The sequence below is a fragment of the Rana temporaria genome, chromosome 3 (assembly GCF_905171775.1).
Source record: "Rana temporaria chromosome 3, aRanTem1.1, whole genome shotgun sequence".
NCBI lineage: Eukaryota > Metazoa > Chordata > Amphibia > Anura > Ranidae > Rana > Rana temporaria.
The window spans coordinates 378,020,426-378,041,229 of NC_053491.1; the positions used below are offsets into that span (position 1 = coordinate 378,020,426).

Sequence of the window (20,804 nt, forward strand, 5' to 3'; positions counted from 1 at the left end):
GGTGTTTTTCTGCTTTTTACATTGGTGACCTTTTGACCTGTACAAAATCGTGGCAAAAAACGTGGTAAAAAACGTGGTAAAATTGCACGACTTTCTACCTGAAAACGCTATGCTCAGGTGTGAATGGGGGGTGAATAATCTTACTCAGAACCCCATGTCTATGGAGGGGACCATGGCCATCACACAGGCTTGAATTCAAATATGTCATCTTCCTTTCATCTATATTACCCAGGAGGCATGGGCAATAGTAGATTCCCGAAGAAAGATAACATTGTTTAATAATTTATTTCAGCTCACAGGAAGTGGCAAGGACAGTTTTTTTTTCTGTACTTAATGAAAACGTTCTTAGTCTGACAAATGAAATCAAATGCAGACCCCACAAACGATAAATGGATAAACCGCAATTTATTACATTTTTGTAAAGGAGTTAAGCTATCCTTTACCGTGTAAATATTTATTGAAAGATAGTTCCACTTAAAATAAATGTGAGTGCGTAGTTTTTAATTGCAGAAGAGATGTCTCTTCAGCAATAATACAAAATGACCTGCCTGTTCACAATCTTATAATGAATATACACTGAGCTGTGAATGTTCAGTACATTCAAGGCACTTTCAAGATGAGGCACTTCTGTGAGCAATTTTAGGAACTGCATCATCCCTTTTGGCCAATCAGGAGGGTGGAGTTATTAGATACAATATGTATTTTTAACAGATTTAAATGTTTAAGGGTAAAATAAAATGACAGTCATAAGATAATTATTAGTATTTTATTTTTCATAATAGATAGCAGGATTGACTATATTCACATTATCCTCTGTCCACTGGAACATTTTTGCTATTTAAATAGAAACACAATGTCTGAATTCTTTGGTCAATGCAAAGGTCTCGACGCTTCAATATTCATCATGGAAGGGAAACTCAGGATGGTTGATCCACCTAAAGGAAAAGACAGTTTAGCACAAAATATTAAAGCTGAGCTCCAGCTTTTCCTTCATTCCTGTACAGTTGCATAGGAGTAATGTAATATAGGTTTTTAAGAGTTATCGATTTACAAGAAATGTAGTAATAGTTGTAATGTTATTAATTATGGTAGTTTACAGGTAATCACTTCTGTGTATATATCTATATATCTATGGCTGTAATAACTCTGCAATAAGATAGGTGTGTATATCTATTGTTAGAAAACAAAGATTAGTTGAGTCCCCCCCCCCCCCCCCAGGCTCTGATAAAGATCTGAAAAAAACGCATCCGACAACTTTTATTAACAAGTGACTCTGCTGAAATGAATTGTGCATACATTGTCTATAAGGAGATCTGCGTTGCCTGAAATTCTGGAAAAAAATAATTATAATAATAATAATACGTTTTGGTGGTATAGAAGTGTTATTGAAGATAAACACTACACAAATTGTAAACTATAGGTCTGAAATATATATATAGCTGTAACTGAGATAAATTGTGGATAAAGCGGTCTGTGACACCTAAAAATCTGAAAAAACCTTGAAAAGATATATTATATAGGCTTGTAACAGACAGCTGGACTTGAGATAAATGAAGATGTTGAGAGATATACCAACCAAAGGTGGTCCCTGCAGTGTGTGTCTCTCCTTAAAGCGGGGGTTCATCCAAAAAAATGTTTTTAACTTTACATCTAGCAGAGCCAGCATACTAAGGACATTTACTTTAGGCAGGTAATTTTTTTTTTTTCTCTCCGTACATACCTTTATATTCTGTTTTTGTCCAGGGCTTCCGGGTTCCGATGACTGGGGGACTGGGCGTTCCTATCCTTCCGTTGGATGATTGTCGGCTTGTGAAACAGGTGACCTGTCGCACAACGCGCGTCACCAGATGTTGGGAAATAGCCGAGCTGCAAGTCGGCAGTATACGGCGCCTGCGCAGTCAGCTCTACACGGCGGGTGCAGGCGCCGTATAGTGCCGACTCGCAGCTCGGCTATTTCTGGAAATCTGGTGACGTGCGTTGTGCGACAGGTCACCTGTTTCACAAGCCGTCAATCATCGAACCGAAGGATAGGAACGCCCAGTCCCGCAGTCATCAGAACCCTGAGGCAGCGATAGGAACGCCCAGTCCCGGAGTAATCAGAACGCGGAAGTCCTGGACCAAATCAGAATATAAAGGTATGTACGAAAAAAAAAAAAAAGACCTGCCGAAAGTAAATGCCCTTACTATGCTTAGTCTAATGTTAAAAAATAGTTTTTAGGGTGAACCTCCACTTTAATTGCACACACATGGGACTTTCCCTTTTGTTTTTGTTTTTTTTTGTTCTCCTTTTTTCTCCTACTGAACTTTGGTTGTATATTTATATGAGCTCATAGGGCTATCACATAATACAGATGGGAAGGGAAAGTGAAGGTGGAAGGAATGGGAAGACCCTGTACCCCCATCTCTCATTTATTTTTTTGGAGAGAGAAGGGAATTTAAGAGAGGAGGGAGGAGGAAGGAATAAGAAGAGATGAGGGGCAAGTCGGCAAGAGGAGATGGAACGGTGGTTAAATCAGGACAGCCCAACTGCCAATTAAAACAGACATGGAAACAATGTTTTCTGCCTTGGAAAACTCTTTGAAAACAGAAATGGCAATAATCCATAAAGATCTAGGCCATATGCTTAAGGAGGTGGGAAAAAAAGGACTCCCACACAAGCAGAATAAAATAACTAAAAGGAGAAATGAAAACTCATTTAGAAGAAAAATAGAAATGATAAACGAAGGGGAGATGGAGACACGGACATGCGGCGTGCCTTGAGTTGTTGGTGCAAGAATATTATTGTAAATATCTCCTAAACCGTGTAGGTTTAGGAGATATTTCCAGCACCTTAATATAGGCTTAAGCCTCGTACACACGACCAAGTTTCTCGGCAAAAACCAGCAAGAAACTTGCTGGGAGATATTTTTTTGCCGAGGAAACCGGTCGTGTGTACATTTTCGTCGAGGAAACTGTCGAGAAACTCGACGAGCCAAAAAGAGAGCATGTTCTCTATTTCCTTGACGGGAATGGAGAAACTTGGCTTGTCGAGTTTCTCGGCGGCTTCACAAGGAACTCGACGAGCAAAACGATGTGTTTCGCCCATCGAGTTTCTCGGTCGTGTGTACGAGGCCTTACCTGTAGGTAAAAGTGGCTGTACAGGGTTTACAACCACTTTAAAGGGCATAGTGAAGGGCTTTGACTGGAAGCTGGGAGGCTTATAGGCTAATGCCCTGTACACACAGTCCGATGGACCGTTTTCATCGGACAAACCTATTGTGTGTGGGCCCCATCGTTTTTTTTCCCGTCAGTGAAAAAAAATAGAACCTGTTTTAAAATTTTCTGATGGTTAAACAACCGATAGAAAAAAACAATCGTCTGTGGGAAAATCCATCGGTCAAAAATCCATGCATGCTCAGAATCAAGTCGACGCATGCTCGGAAGCATTGAACCTAATTTTTCTCTGCACGTCGTTGTGTTTTACGTCACCGCGTTGGACACGATTGGATTTTTAGCTGATGGTGTGTAGGCAAGACTGATGAAAGTCAGCTTCATCGGATATCTGATGAAAAAATCCATCGGTCCGTTTTCATCGGATGAACCGATCGTGTGTACGTGGCATTAGAAGCTTCTTAGTTTGTCATTGTATATGGAGCCCTCTTCTGGTAGGGGAAATCTTTGATTCTAGATGATCTCCATAAACACAATTTTTTCACACCTAAGGGTTAAACAAATCTAAATGCCTAAGCACAATTTTGCATATTTGGCATGTGTTAGTAAAACCTTATATATCATCACAACTACTTTGTGCATCCAACCTTGTTTTTTGCAGGGGGCTTTCATTTAGTAGTAAATAGTTATGGATATCTCCTGATTTTTATTTGTATTACCAATGGAAAACTGCCCCAAAATAGTAACAACATTTTTTTTTTTTAAATTGAGCTGTAAATGTATTTTTACTACCATAACCTACCACCAAAAAACAACACAACATAAATAAATTCTCCTGCTCCTGACGATTTTAGAGATGCCACATATGTGTATGTTATTTTTTGTTTGTACCCATAGTACAGTTCAGAAGCATTTTGCTTTTTTTGGTCCTACCTTAAACACGACACTAACTGACACTGATGCTAATTAAAAAAAACAAAAAAAAATCCTGTCCAAAATATACTGACCTTGACCTTTCACGCTAACTGACCCAAACACAAACCCTAGCACTGACTTAGATCAAGCCTTGATCTAGGTATTTTTATTTCTATTTATTAATTATTTATGTTTCATTTTTTTACAAACTTTTTTTTTTCTTTCTGCAAGGCCGATCAGAGACTACCACAGGAATCAGGTGACCCTGAATCGGGAGATCCGTGTCCCGATCGTAAATATGGGGCCGGGACTCTCTGTGAGAAACAGCATAAAGGGAGAAAGTCCACTTCCGTAAGGCCGCATATATGTGTTATGTCGGCACGAAGGGGTTATTAAAAAAAAAAGGAAAATACAATATATATATATATACTCACAAAAACTGTATATTAACTAGCATACATGAATCAGAGAACTGAGTCTGGTGTCACCTCCAAGGCCTGAATAACCAATATAGAAGACCTTTGCAAAAATATTGCACAAGGCAAGTTCTCTAACGCGTTTCAATGGATATACCCAATTCATGAGAAGCACACTTCCTGTCCTAGGATGACAATGCTCACTTTTCTGTATCAGGACAGGAAAAACAATATTTTGACACCAGAACCCTATTCCTCTCCTATTTAACAGGCAATGGCTGAACAAGGAATACTCAGTAATACTTACTGTCTAGCTTCCACATAGCGATAATTTCTGTTGAGAGCTTCAAGTTCCTTCATGTCTTCTGAAGGCAAATTGAAGTCAAACACCTGTAAAAATCACAGATTATTATAATTTGTTAATGGAATAAAAAACTAGAAAGAAGTTGAGTGACATAAGCACATGTCATTCCTGCATAGGTGAGAATTGAGGAAGTGGGAGAGGGCAGGTATCAAAAAAAGAAACTGTCCTTCGTAAGGGGTGGGGAGGAAAAATAGTGTCACTTTCACTTTTGAGTGAAGGCCCACTTTAAGGTTTTATTTAGATGGTCAGCAGTAACTGGCTACCTACCAGTGTAGCATTCGACTGACCACCAATACCAGGGCACACCTACTTTCACTGACCACTAATACAAGGGGCATGCCTCCTCCCCTGACCACTAATGCTGAAGCATTCCTCCCACTATCAATTTAAGGAACATGCTCCTCTCACTGATACCATTGTAAGGGACATTCTTCCTCCCACTGACCACCAATGTAAGGGGCATTCTTCCTGCCAATGACTACCAATGTAAGGGCATCCAAACTGATACCAATGTAAGGGGCATTCTTTGTCCCACTAACCACCTATATAATGGGACATTCTTCCTCCCACTGACCAACACGGTCAGTGGGGCGTGCTAGAGAGGAGTATATCTGTGACAGGTGTCATGTGTTCTAAAATCTTCGCGGGGGCCCCGTTCCAGGTGCGGCATCCACCTTCAGGGTGCGCGCATCCATGGACCCCGCCGGCGTGGCCCACCTGGCCATAGTTGCAGTCCACTTGGAACCTCATCCGGAGGTACAAGAAGACCCCAGTCAATTTTGTCTGGGTTCCCGATTCTATTGAAAGGATCCCAGGCTGGGTGCCGTTCGATTGGGGAGTCTGTTTGAGGAGGACCTGGAGGCAGGTCGTCCAACAGAGCCTGAACAAACCAATTGGGGATCTGGTGACCAGAGTACTGACAGGTATGTTTGCTGTCATCTGGTGACCAATGCAGAAATAAACTGGGAGGATTCGCTCCATCTATCTATCTAGCTCAGTTATTGTAATTGGCCTGTGGCAGAGGCCCTAGCCAGGTCTGTGAGAGAGGCCTGTCCCTCCCAGAAATCCTAAGTGACGTCTCGGCTGCCAGGCCTGTAAACAAGGGTCTGTCCGGGGCCACTTTACCCACTCAGTTGGAGTGGCGACGAGTTACAAATTGGTACTATGCAGAGCAGTATTGACTGCTCTATTTAATATCCAGGCCTGATACTGCAAGGTTCTTCCTCTCTCTCTATTCATCAACTTTGCCCTTCCCAATTGATGTTTATGTTGGCCGTGTTGGCCTGGAAAATAAAGCATTGGAAAAAATCTTTATTCACTGTCTGCACCTTCGTTCACTGTTTGTCTCTACAATTGCACCCCTGCAATGCCAGGGTAACTTAATAGGCCGATCCCAAATCAACCAGCGGCTCCTTCGGGGGGTAGCGCTACATAAGGGACATTCTTCTTGCCACCAACCACTAATGTAAGGGACATTCATCAATCTGACACTATTGTAAGAGGCAGTCTTCCTCCCACTGACCACCAATTTAATGGGAAATTCATCCTTCCACTGGTCACCAATATATAGGGCCTTTTTCCTCCCACTTTCCACCAAGGCAAGAGTCATTCTTCTCACTGTCCACCAATATAAGAGACATTCTTTCCTCATTGACACCAATGTAAGGGACATCTTCATTCCAATGGCCACCAATATAAAGGGCATTCCTCCAACTGACACCATTTTAAAGGGCATTATTACTCCCACTGGCCATCAATGTAAAGGACATTTTTCCTGCCAATGACTACCAATTTTAGAGGCATTCATCATCTTACAGACCACTAATGTAAGGGGCATTTTCCTGCTACTGACCAGTGACCACCAATATAAGGGACATTCATCCATTGACACAAATGTAAGGGGCATTCTTTCTCTCACTGACCACCAATGTAAGGGGCATTCTTCTTCCCACTGAGCAGCATTATAAGGGGACATTTTTCCTTCCACTAACACAAATCTAAGGGGCATTCTTCCTCTCACTGACACCAATGTAAGGGACATTCTTTCTCACATTCACATGGATGAAAGGGGTATTCCTACTCCCACCAAAAACAGGTTATTTTTTTCTCCTGCTCATATCCATATGAAGGGATGGTAAATGACAACCTCCATGCTGAGTTTTTACACTAAATACACTTGCTTTATTCCTCAACTAACCTGAAAGTTTTCCTTGATCCTTGTTGGATTAAAGCTTTTTGCCAGGACAACAACTCCAAGCTGAAGAACGAATCTTAGAGCCACCTGAGCTGGTGACTTGTTGTGTTTCTTGGCTATGGTCGCTAAAACCGGATCCGCCAGGACAACCGGAGCATTCTGATCAATCCTAAAGAAAATATATATTTATAATAACATGAGCCTCATTTCTTCATCCCTGTTAGCAGATCATATACAATGGAGTAACAACCTATTCAGTACAAAGAAGACATCCTATAAGGGGTTAGCCCACCTAAATTAAATATTTTGGTTCTTAACCACTTGACCTCCAGAAGGTTTTACCCCTTTCATGACCAGGGCATTTTTTACTATTCAGCACTATGCTACTTTAACTGCCGATTGTTCGGTCATGCAACACTGTACCCAAGTCTACAAACTATGGTATATATGGTATATTTGAAAATTGCTCAATCCCGATGTACTGACACAGTGAGAAAAGTAACGCATTGTAAGTGCCTTGAATTGATGGTTTATTCACTTGAGTGCTCTTTTTTTAGGTAATGTAAGTACTGTTTTTTACTGAATTCACATTAAAATTACAACACTATGGGGTTGATTTACTAAAGGTAAATAGTATGTGCACTTCAAGTGCAGTTGCTCTAGTTCTGAGGGGAACATGTTTTGCTTGCACATGATTGAATGAAAGAAATTAGCAGAGCTTCCCCTCATTTCAGAGCTTCCTATCAGATCTAAAGCAACTGCACATGTAGTGCACAGAATATTTACCTTTAGTAAATCAACCTTTATACAGGGTTGATTTACTAAAGGGAAATATACTGGCACTGCAAATGCACTTCCTCCGAAGCTTAGTAAATTAGGTGAATCTTCACTTAGCAAAGAATACTCAATCACATGCAAGGAAAAAACAAAACAAAAAAAAAACATGCTTGCTTGCACATGATTGGATGATAGAAACCAGCAGAGCTTCCTCTCATTTCAGAGCTTTCACACAAATCTAGAGCAAATGCACTTGCAGTGCACAGTGATTTTGTAAATCAACCTCCCTAGGTGGTTCCTTATCCTGATGCTTAAATGGACTGCATTACACATTGATACAAAATAGCTATTTGTCTTCTTTTACTTGTGTTCAGCGTGCTGTGTTTCATTTCAGAGACACAGAGGAAATAACGCACTTTTATCAGGCACAACGCATCTTTTAATATATGGACTGATGGCTTATGCACATGAGCACTTCGAATAATAGATAGATTTGTGCTGCTATGGAAGGGTTGCCTTCACTTTAAAGGAACTTTATTCATACCATTCATCCATATATATATATATATATATATATATATATATATATATATATATATATATAAAATTCTACATGAGATAATGCTTTACTAGTGAACAGCCATATTTATGGGCCTCACCATCTCTCATCTCTGCTAGACCCAAGCACGCTGTACCCAACCAGAACAATGTCCTGAGATTTGCAGAATTCCAGAAGCTTTCTCTGGTTCAGGTAGATGTGACATTCCACCTGTAGAGGGCACCAGTAACCAAAAAGAAAACAAAAAGAGTTTATTTGTACACAGAAAAAATAATTTCTACACATTTCTCAGGGACACTTTTAGGCCGTTGTTTCGTCATATTAGGCGACCCGTCAGAATTTGTAACGAAAGTGATGTTCCGTCGCCGCCATCTTGCTACACCCCACACTACTACTAAGGCTACTGTGAGAAGGCGGCAAGCAGACATCTTGTTACACCCACCAGAGTCTTGCATTTCACACTTATTTTAACAGTAAACAGAGCGTATATAGTGAAATACATTTTTAAAAAAATCTGTCTGACTGTTTAGATGTTGAATTTTAAAAGCAGCGGCAAACCTGCTGATCTCACAGGTTTGCTAATCTGACCGAACACTGCTTTGAAAAATCAACATCAAAACATTCAAAATACTGAATTTCATTATGTAAACTGAGTTTACCATTAAAAATAAGTGTGAAATGCAAGACTCTGGTGGGTTTAACAAGATGTCCTCTTTCTGCATTCTCACGATATTCTTACTGTGGACGAGTGCGGGCAGGGCCGATCCTAGGGTCACAGACGCCTGGGTGCAGAAATATTTCTGGCGCCCCCACATGGGTGTGATCATCTTACTAACTCCTCCCCTTTGCAAATGGTTCTATGGCTATGACTCAAACACAAAGATGCTCCCCTAAGAAGTCTTCATTACCCTGGGATCCTCCCATGGTCTTTTAACAATAAAGAAAATGAGTACACTAATGGGACCTGTAGGGGGGTCTCTCTAATGCACATAGAGAGGGCTTCTGTTAGAGAGTCTGTTAGAAAGAGCCTCCCAGACATTACTAGGAGGGTGGCACTCGGAGAGCGTTTCTGGGACTGCACGGGATGATTGGCAGCAGCTCCGGCCAACCCTGAAGCCTCTCATCACACCGCCTATGGGAGAAGAGCCGACACACGCAGAGGGGGCGGGGCAGACAGACTGCTCCACGCGCACCAGACAGAATAATTAGTGGAGCCTAGTACCGGAACATACGAATTCCAGGGACAGCGGGAGGTATGCGCTCTTGTCAGTTGCCAGCGGAGAGAGCAAGCGGAATGGGGAACCACAGCACCCGCGATATGCGCTCCTCCTCTGGACACAGACGAGAAGGAGGGAGGGGAGCACTCTGGAGCTTCGGCGCCCTCACCTCTGCAGCGCCTAGGTGCGGAGCACCCTGCGCACCCTGCCTAGGATCGGCCCTGAGTGCGGGGGTGTACCAAGATGGTGGCGACGGAACGCTACTTCCGTTACAAAATCTAACGGGTTGCCAAATCTGTTGAGACACCGGATTATTTCAATTAGAAAGGCCACTCTGCCTTCCATTTCAGAATTACAAATATGTCAAAAGGGATTATTTTATTACCCCTGAATTCCTAGGAAATTATATTTAAAGAGAACCTGTCACCAGACCATTAATTTCAAGAACAATCTTCCCATAAGATTATATGTGCTTTTAATGTATTTTAGTCATGTTATTAACCTGTAAAATCCTTCCCTGTGTAGACATCCGAAAGCCTTGAGACTGCTGCTATGGGCTGCCATCTTGCATATGATGTCAGCTGCCCCAACAGACTCAGAACTGGTACTCAAGTTTTGTAGGCACTAAGGGCCAGATTCTCGTACATTTGCGGCCGTGTAACGTAACCCGTTTACGTTACACCGCCGCAAGTTTTCAGTGTAAGTGCCCGATCCACAAAGCACTTACCTGTAAACTTGCGGCGGTGTATCGTAAACACGTCCGGCGCAAGCCCGCCCAATTCAAATGGGGCGGCTACCATTTAAATTAGGCGCGCTCCCGCACCGGACGTACTGCGCATGCTCAGTTTTGAAATTCCCACCGTGCTTTGCACGATGTGACGTCATTTTTTAGAACGGCGACGTGCATAGCATCCATTGGTATTCCCGGACGTCTTACGCGAAAAAAAAAAATTGAAATTTGACCCGGGAACGACGGCCATACTTTAACATGGCTCGACTAAAGTTAAGCCATGTTAAAGCAGGTGTAAATTTGCGTCGGGAAAAAATTACTAGCGACGACGTAACGACGGGAAAAAACTTTGTGGATCGCCGTAAATGCTCATTTGCATACCCAACGCTGGTTTGCGACGCAAACTCCCCCCAGCGGCGGCCGAAGTATTGCATCCTAAGATCCGACAGTGTAATTCAATTACACCTGTCGGATCTTAGGGCTATCTATGCGGAACTGATTCTATGAATCAGTCGCATAGATACGACAGGAGATACGACGGTGTATCAGGAGATACGCCGTCGTATCTCCTCTGTGAATCTGGCCCTAAGTAGGTGAAGTGAGAGTTGGAGTAGCTGGGTCAGCACAGACAGTGGAGGAAAGGGCTATAGCTCACCATACATATTACAATCTGACTGTACAATCTTTGTAGAATCACCTTTAGATTTAATAAATCTATGCAATAAGAGGAAATACCTAAACTTTCCAATTAATCTGTATCCAACCAGGCAGGCCCGGCACGACATACTTGTTGGTAGATCTAAAGGAGATTGAACAATCAGATTATAATGTGTGTGCTGAGCTTTAGATGTGCAACACTTTCTGGAGTGGCATTTCCCGAGCAAATTCAGAGACGCATTGTAAGTAAATAAATATTCTTATGGGGAAGGAAAATACTGCAAGTTTGGATTTCAAATACTAAATTTTTCTACGCTTCTACCTGCAATTTTTTTAAGCTGGTGACAGGACAGTAGCAGTCAGATGACTGGACTGCAGGCACGTCTTGCTGTTCCATGGTGTCCTGCCATTACTATTTTAGAAGGTTGTGTGTGTGTCTGTCAATACTACCACATATCTAAACCCATAGCTAGCATTGACAGTAAAGAACAGGGCACAGGGCAGCTTAATGGAGGTTGTTCAGGATCACTACGTATTCATTGCCCTGCACACAATATAGAAAATGATTAATTATGAAGGTAAGCACATACTCTGAAACTGATAAGAAAATGTCTCCAGCATTGCTGATTGGAGACATCTATATTTTTAAAAGAAATGTTCAGTTTGAATTTAAGACAGACAGATATCTATGATACCTGGTTACACACTGGCTTGTACTTGAGTCCTGCTTTGTTAAGAATCAGTTCAAGCTGTCTTCGGTTAAAATTGGAGACTCCGATAGACCTCACTAGACCTGCATCCACACATTTCTCCATAGCCTAGAAAATATAAAGTGGAGAAAGGAGTGGTGGCATAGCAGAAACAAGGACAGGAAAGAAAAGAAGGGAGGAAAGGAGAGGAAAAGAGAGGGAAGAGGGAAGGCCAAGAGAGAATAGGAGGATAGAGGAGAGGAAATGTAAAGAAAGGAAAAGATCTAGGAGAATGGAGGAGACAAGGGGAAATGACAGGAGAGAAAAGGAGAGCAATGTCGTGGGTAGATGAAAGGTTGCCTACAGTGCACTGCACTAGAAAGGTAGTTGGCTCACCCAGGCAGGGAAAGGGTTAATTTTCAGTACCTCAGTTCCCAGGCGTTTTTTCTTGGCCAGCCTTCCATCCTGTGTCATACATAAATATAAATTCAGTATGCCCTTGAGGTGGCTGCGGGAGCTTGAGAATGAGAGAACACACCAGTACATGGAGCCCAGGAGCCCAAGAATCAGCACATAATCAGCACAAGATGCTGGTGTTCTGCTGGAAACTACCAGTCATTGGAGATTACCAGTTGTTGATTATTAACTGCAAAGGTATGCCTGGGCAGCCACCACCATTAATTAGTTTATGCCTGTTGTCTGTTCTGCCATGAAAAGTTATCAAACTGTTTCAGGCCTGGTCTGAATTCATTCCAAAGGGGTGAATGATGGTCTCTGGCATGTGAAAGAACAGGGTCAGTAAAGCACATGTGGGGTATGAAGCAAAGCCACTACAAAAGGGTTAACTCGGCAAGTGGAGGAGGAATGCAGTTGCTATGGGTAACCAGCACTAGTGAAAGGTGCAAAGCAACCGGTCATGAAGCGTGCTACCTGGCTTGGCAGAGGGTCAACCAGTAGTGAGAGGGTCAGTGATCTGACTTCCTCCCCAGTGTCGGTTTCCTAAAGTATTTGGACTGAACCCACATTACAAAAACCCACAGCTTAGCTGCATTGTACGGGAGAGCGGAAGGAGTTAATTAAGTGCACATATGAGGTCCACACTACTTGCACGTGGTACCCTATTCTGTCACTGGGAGTGAGGTGGCTGGGAGGTACACTGGACTGGTGGAGTGGGCAGAGCCGCCATCAGGGGGTTACCGGCATTACACCTGTAAGGGGCCCGGCTCCCCCCCTTCTCAATTCGCGACCACCCCCCGGTTCTCAATTCACGGCAGCTGGACCCCCTTGGTTCTCAATTCGTGGCAGAGGGCCCATGCCTAAAGCTGTGTAAGGGGCCCCAAAATTTCTGATGGCTGAGTGGGCACGGGCTCAGCAGTGTCCCTACTAAATGCAGCATCAACAAGTAAAATATGTAGTGACACGGGACTGCGTTTTTATAGTAGGACGCTGTGTAATCAACTACTGCACACAGTGTACAGCTTTTATCTAAGTTGGGGGACCACTCTAATGTTTCACTTCCACGTGAAGGTGGTCCCCACCTGATCCCAGCATTAGTAAGTGTGCATATGGCGAAAGGTACCCCCGCATGCAGGGCGAGTGTCCCCGCCCACAGCTGGAGAGGAAAGGAAAAGATTGGGAAGAGGAAAGCAAACATAAAGAGAGAAAAAAGAGGGGAGGGGAGGAAAGAAGATAGGAAAGGTGGAAGAGGAATAGAGGCTAATATATAAAAAAGGATAGAGGAAGAGAGAAATATAGAGAAGAAAGGGACGAGGAGCTGGGAGATCAGAACAGGAGGAGAAGATGAGGAAAAGAAGGACAGTATTCTAGCCATTGTGTCAATCACAGTATTACATACATATACATTGTCATCTAAAATGTACCTCCCATGTATCTCGTAAATCTGTATTGTGGAAAATGATTTGTCCATTTTCATCTACAGGGAAAGGATCATTACCTGGCTACAAGAGATAAAACACATACTGAGCAGAAACACAGACAGATACAGTAAATATAAAACTAGACAGAGACAAAAACCCAGGGAAAAATACAAACAGATGTAGTTGTATAAATAAGATATTTTTATTACCACTGAAACTTGTTACTAAACTCACAAAAGTAAAATCAGTCTGAATACGCAGTAAAGGATGCTTTTTATACTCACTGTGGAACCTAAGGGGTTAATCCTCTATGTTGTATAAAAAGGCTGTTTGATCCTGTCTTCTCTTCTCCTCTCTTTCTTCCACTGTCCCCAATCTATCATCTGATAGTACAGAGCCTTTGGAGTCACTATGCACATGCTCTGTTTGGTGTATATTGCTAGAGAGTTTTTTTACTCTTGGTGTATGTGATCAGCAGAGGGCCAATCAGCACTGTCCAGACAGAGGGACAGGGGTCCTGCAGCCTTATTGGACAGTCAGAGGAGAGTGAAAACTCATCCTACAAGCTTTACCCAGACACTGATATAAGTAACAAGACTGCTATATACTGCTGATGAGAAAATGTATTCAGCAGTTTTACTAAAATAATTGATCTGTGGGAGACCAGATATCATGAATGTAGGGTCCTGGGTTTAGTAACAATTTAAAATCACATTAAACATTTGGAGATTTAAGGGAGTTGTAAAGTCAGAAGTCTTTTTATCCTAATGCATTCTATGCACTAACTTAAAGGCTTCTGTGCGCAGAAGCCCCCCTCAGCCCCCCTAATACTTACCTGAGCCCCATCTGTGTCCAATGATTTCCACAAGTGTCTCAGCCATCCGACACTCTCCCTCTAGATTGGCTGAGACACAGCAGCAGTGCCATTGGCTCCCGCTGCTGTCAATCAAAGTCAGTCAGTCAATCAGGAGAGAGAGGGGGCACGGCCGGGCCGCAGCTCTGTGTCTTAATGGACACAGGGAGCTGTGAGTCGGCTTGGGTGGCCCCATAGCAAGCTACTTTCTGTGGGGGCACTCGACAGGAGGGAGGGGCCAGGATCACGGAAGAGGAACCCGAGAAGAAAAGGATCTGGGCTTCTCTGTGCAAAACCACTGCACAGAGCAGGTAAGTATAACATGTTTGTATTTGTTTTTTTAAACAAGACTTTAGAATCAAAAACAATATTGAACATGCTTTTTACAACCATATCTTATGTATCCTCAAACATGTTAGTCAATTTTGTTTTCATGAAATTATCTCACGTTGGATGTTAAATGCATTTAGCGTATCCTATCACTCAATGGTACGCCTATGAAGCTTTAGAGAACTTACCTTCATCTCCAGAGGCATGTGGATAATAAACAGGTCCATGTAATCCAGGTGCAGTTGCTTTAGTGACCTCTCTAGAGCAGGCTGGACAAGTTCTGGGGTATGAAATGTACTCCAGAGCTGTTAGGATAGAAATCATAATTGTCCTCAAGATGTATACAAAATAACATGATTAAATTGGAACTTCAGACAAAAAAAAAACTTTGATTTTTTTTTAGTTGGGGGAGTCTGGAAGGGTTAGAACTTAAAATTTTGAAATGGACCCCCTTTTTAAAGTGTATTCCCTCTGATTGGAGGTCAGGAGGAAGTTTTGAGAATGTATCTTGCATTCAGCATCTTTATGAACTTATTGTGCCCATCCACCCCTTGCAAAGCTTTGTAAGGAAGTTACAGGGCAGTGACACTTTCCCTAGGTGCAGAGCCAGTGATTGATTATGTGAAATGAGGTCACATGACCAACCATGTGTATATGGGAGCACCATGGTACTTGGCATGCAGTGCTTCTGTTTATTAAACAAGGAATCCAAAGTACTGAGACTTTTTATCAAATTATTCCCAGGCTGTCATTTTCCTTCCCCAGCCTGTGATAGGATAGTAAAAAATGGGCAGCACACTGATAAAATCATCACTCAGTCAATCTTCTATCTCCTATTATCAGCATGCTCCTTAAAGTGGAGTTCCACCCATAAATATAACATTACATCAGTAGTTTTAAAAAAAATCATTAGTCCTTTAAGAATTTTTTTTTTTTTTAGATGCCTTCAAAGTGTTGTTGCTAGGCAGAATAGTTAATCTTAATCTGGCACCAACACTGTTCCTATTGCATCACATTAAAGTGGAGTTCCACCCATAAATATAACATTACATCAGTAGTTTTAAAAAAATGTCATTAGTCCTTTAAGAATTTTTTTTGCCTTCAAAGTGTTGTTGCTAGGCAGAATAGTTAATCTTCCCACTTCCTGCACCTAGGTGCTTAAGCTTCCTAACCTACACTGCACAGACTCCTAGGATAGAAGTGGGTGTAACTTTCCAGGAGTCTGTGCACTCCCCAGTCTCGAAGAATCATGTGACTTGGACAGTACAGGTGCTGAAACCTATTACACTGCTTGTGCAGCACTGAGCATGTGCGAGATCTGCAAGGCTGAAATCCAGGAAGTCATACAGTCTGGCTTCATGATGCCCACACTTAAGATGGCCCCAGTCAATTTCTATTTTATAAAGTGTCTAAATGCTGTAACAACCTAACAAAACGGACCTTAGTTTACAGACTAACTTTACTAGAATACATTAAGCTTGTGTATTACAGGGGTATTTATATATAAAAAGTGAAATTGTGTCCGGTACTCCGCTTTAACAGCACACAAACTGATTGGCTCCTTGTGCTGCCCTTCCTTCTCCCAGTCTGAGCTCTGCTGTATAGAGATTGCAGGAGGCTGGTTTTAAGTAATATTCAGGTACTTGTGTAATAAGTGTAGACAAGTGTACTGGAGTACAGTCTTTAGTATAAGAAGGTCGGAATGCTCAAAGTAGCTCAATAAGCATCTAGAGGGATCATAGGTGTGTGCAGTCTATTGTGTTAGGCTGTGCACCACAAGGCTAAAACATACAAGAGTGTGTGTGTGTGTGTATATATATTTATATATATATATATATGACAGGTACATCATATATATATATGGATGACAGGCATGACAGGCATCCAGCCTAACACAAATAAATCTCCTGTGCTGTGGGCCTTGTTATGAATGAAAGTTCCTATAATGGTGCTTCTAAATGGATAATGCACGCCTTGCTGCCTATCACAGACTGGGGAGATCCAAAGTATTGGAACATAAAGAAAATAGAAGGCACGTGGCCTAGCGCATTATCCTCAGTAAAAGATTTGTATTGTACACAGAAATAGGTATTGTACTAACAAGTAGAGATTTGAATAAAAGCACATTATATGATTCCTACATAGGAGTCCTATTGAAACTGTCTCGCAAAGGCAAAGGGCTTGTTCTGCTCAACTTGTTCTGGTAGGCCCCGAGTAATGCCCTGTACACACGATCGGTTCGTCTGATGAAAACGACCGTTTTCATTGGACGAACCGATCGTGTGTGGGCCCCATCGTTTTTTTCCCCATCGGTGAAAAAAATAGAACATGTTTTAAAATTTTCTGATGGTTAAAAAACCGATAGAAAAAAAACGATCGTCTGTGGGGAAATCCATTGGTCAAAAATCCACGCATGCTCAGAATCAAGTCGACGTATGCTCAGAAGCATTGAACTTCGTTTTTCTCTGCACGTCGTTGTGTTTTACGTCACCGCGTTGGACACAATCAGATTTTTAACTGATGGAGTGTAGGCAAGACTGATGAAAGTCAGCTTCATCGGATATCAGATGAAAAAATCCATCGGCCTGTTTTCATCTGATGATCCGATCGTGTGTACGTGGCAAAAAAGGAACTCCTCGAAACGCATCAGCCTATGCCTTAGCGTGACATTTTCAATTGGACTCAATTGTACAATAAAAATATTTTACTGAGGATAATGCGCTAGGCCATGTGCCTTCAATTTTCTTTATGTTTACATCATCTAGCCTGGCTGTGCCACCTGCCTGCAGTAAATATACTGTGGCTGGTTTGGAAGCCCTTTAATCTATATAAAAATCGCTGCTCCCCACCAAATACATTTTTTTAAAGTTGCTTTTGTACATTTCCTGCAGGGCACTGCCCAGCCACTGCCAAGCCACTATAACCTTTGTTTGACAACCCATTTCCTATTAGTCTAGAAACATACACTTGTTTTAACATTCCACTTATATTGACTTTCAAAGGGGTTTGGATTTGGCACCAAAACTTTAGTAATGTTTGCCAAACCTGCCTTAGACCAAAGCCAGATACATTCAACTCATCCCTACTGTTGATCATTCTCAGCGAATACACAATCATCCTATCACACAATGGCACCAACACTGTTCCTATTGCATCACATTAAAGTGGAGTTCCACCCATAAATATAACATTACATCAGTAGTTTTAAAAAAATGTCATTAGTCCTTTAAGAATTTTTTTTGCCTTCAAAGTGTTGTTGCTAGGCAGAATAGTTAATCTTCCCACTTCCTGCACCCAGGTGCTTAAGCTTCCTAACCTACACTGCACAGACTCCTGGGAATGTAGTGGGTGTAACTTTCCAGGAGTCTGTGCACTCCCCAGTCTCGAAGAATCATGTGACTTGGACAGTATAGGTGCTGAAACCTGATCTGAAACCTAATACACTGCTTGTGCAGCACTGAGCATGTGCGAGATCTGCAAGGCTGAAATCCAGGAAGTCATACAGTCTGGCTTCATGATGCCCACACTTAAGATGGCCCCAGTCAATTTCTATTTTATAAAGTGTCTAAATGCTGTAACAACCTAACAAAATAGACCTTAGTTTACAGACTAACTTTACTAGAATACATTAAGCTTGTGTATTACAGGGGTATTTATATTTAAAAAGTGAAATTGTGGCCGGAACTCCGCTTTAATACTCAAGCATGGACAGCCCATAAATATATCCTATGTATGCATTCTTCTTACCTTCCCAGTATAGAACACATCTTCTCTCCTTATGGTTCCATCTGCAATCTTTTCCCAGATTGCCTGACCAACTTCCACTTCATTTCCATAAATATAGGCGCCATCGATATGGCGATACCCAACCTCAATGGCAACCTTGGTGGCTTCCTCTGACTGGCTCTTAGGAAACTGAACAAAAAACACATAACATTTTTCTATTGTGAGCAATAAGCAATAATTTGCTATTTATCTCTAAAAAAAATGAAAAAATAAAAGATTTAAAGGGTAACTCTGCTATGCACAATTTGTACCTAAACTGACCTGTGTTGATGACATCAGTTTATATTTAAATATTTTTTATTGAAAAAGATCTTATAAGTAACAAGTATATCACATAAACTATTCATAGGTTGTCAATGTCATTATAGCAAAAGCATATGGCTGTAAAGAACAAACAAACAAAAATGAAATAGACCATTGTCAAATAAATAAAAGGTTGCAACAAAATGTTCTCAGGTAAATATTCTGACAAAAAAGATAATATTCATTATCAGAAGATAATACTTGCACCAACGTCTCTCAAGATACGCCACGTAAGTGCAAATATGAGCCGGCGTATCTGTGCGCCGGACCCACAAAGTACGATATGCCTAAAAACAGGCTTCATCCCGCCGACGTAACTTGCCTACGCCAGCGTAGGGTGGGCGCACATTTGCGCCGGACGCATGGTGGCGCTGCCAGTGATTAGCCATTGAAATATGCAAATGAGGAAAATACGGCTATTCACGAACTTACGCGCGCCCGACGCAGGCTACGAGTGGTGCGCGTAAGTTGTACGTCCGGCGGAGGTGTAACTCAGCAGCAGACATGTAAAGGTCTGCATCAGGGAACACAAGCCGGCGTATTTTACGTAGTTTACGTTGGACGTGTGTCTGGCTGGGCGTAGGTTACGTTCATGGCGCCATCGGTTATTTATTCATCGGTTAAAAAAAAGCCAACTTGTTTTAAATTTAACCGATGGATTCCTAACCGATAGTTAAAAAACGATCGTTAGTAGGCACAACCATCGGTTAAAAATTCACGCATGCTCAGAATCAAGTCGACGCATGCTTGGAAGCATTAAACTTTTTTTCAGCACGTCGTTGTGTTTTACGTCACCGCTTTCTGACACGATCGTTTTTTTAACCGATGGTGTGTAGGCACGACTGACCATCAGTCAGCTTCATCGGTTAACTGATGAAAACGGTCCATCAGACCATTCTCATCGGATGGACCGATCGTGTGTACAGGGCTTAAGGCTACTTGTGTTCAAAATTGTACTGATAAAACTTGAAAAAAATAAAAACTTTTTAAAATTTTATTCTTTTTTTCCCCCCTAAAAAATGCAAATAACGAAAAAAATTCTCAGAGGACCTTAGGATCAAAAAAAGCCCTGTTTGCGCCCCCCTAAAAAATTGATGTATTATTTCTGTATCATAAGTAATTACAAAGTTATAGACTCATGAATAGAGGAAATGTGAAAATATGGTCTGGTCCATAGGGGTAAACAGGTGTGAGAACTGAAGTGGTCAGAATTGTTATTTTGCTGCTGTATAGTTGGATCTTGGTGTTGAAGCTTCAGGTGCCAGTTAAAGATATAAACTCCAACTGAATGCCATATAGCTTGACTGTGTATTATCTTTTTAATAAAAAAAAAAATCTGTTTCCACCTTGTTGCATCCTTTGTTGTATCTGAGAGCTGTAGATTATTCTAAAGGGGTGAATTCACCTTCTTGCATAAGCCTGATTCTGACTGGCCATCAAGAATGTTATTCTAATTAATTTGATGAAAAAAAAAATGAAATAATCATAATTACTTACTTTTTGCGGGGCATAGGTGCCAAACCCAATCACTGGCATTTTATGTCCATTGTTCAGGATAACAACAGATTTTGAGAAAAGGTCCTCTCTGTTCATCTTCTGACTGTTCTGAAGGCTGGCAGGTGTTTTGGCAATGTGCATGTTTTTGTCCCTCTAGGAAAAATCCCTCCCTTCTCATTGAAATCCTGAGTTCTAATCTTATACTGTACCATGCAATCAGAAAGCAAAAAAAAGAAATTCAGAATTGTATTATTTTCTGTTCAATGCCATCTGTGTCATATTTTAATCTAATGAACCTTGACATTTTTAACAAAAAAACTTTTTCCCTAACATAAGTTAAGAAAAACATTTAACAATACAGTATAGGAAAGTAGAGTATAAAACAGGGGTACTTAATTAAAATTCAAATAGGTCCGGTCGGTCGCCAAAATTTTCTTTGGGCCGAGGTCCGACTCTCAAGTCTGTGTTATGACTCTGAGAAAGATTGTAG

General features: G+C 41.6%; 1 protein-coding gene across 2 annotated transcripts; it reads right to left on the reverse strand.

Moving 5' to 3' along the window:
* Window positions 1–758: 758 nt before the first annotated feature.
* LOC120932844 (prostaglandin-E(2) 9-reductase-like) lies at window positions 759–20,518 on the reverse strand. 2 transcript variants are annotated; one of them, XM_040345628.1, is made up of 9 exons: window positions 20,315–20,518; window positions 18,476–18,643; window positions 14,917–15,033; window positions 13,549–13,626; window positions 11,687–11,797; window positions 8,476–8,585; window positions 7,043–7,208; window positions 4,789–4,871; window positions 759–935 (listed from the first exon to the last, which is right to left on the reverse strand). In XM_040345628.1, exons 1-9 carry the CDS (start codon window positions 20,453–20,455, stop codon window positions 893–895), a joined length of 1,017 nt encoding a protein of 338 aa, XP_040201562.1. In that variant the 5' UTR covers window positions 20,456–20,518; the 3' UTR covers window positions 759–892. The 2 variants fall into 2 exon arrangements, with proteins under 2 accessions (XP_040201562.1, XP_040201560.1); XM_040345626.1 differs by having other exon boundaries at window positions 760–935; window positions 11,675–11,797; window positions 20,315–20,516.
* Between the last annotated feature and the right edge of the window lie 286 nt (window positions 20,519–20,804).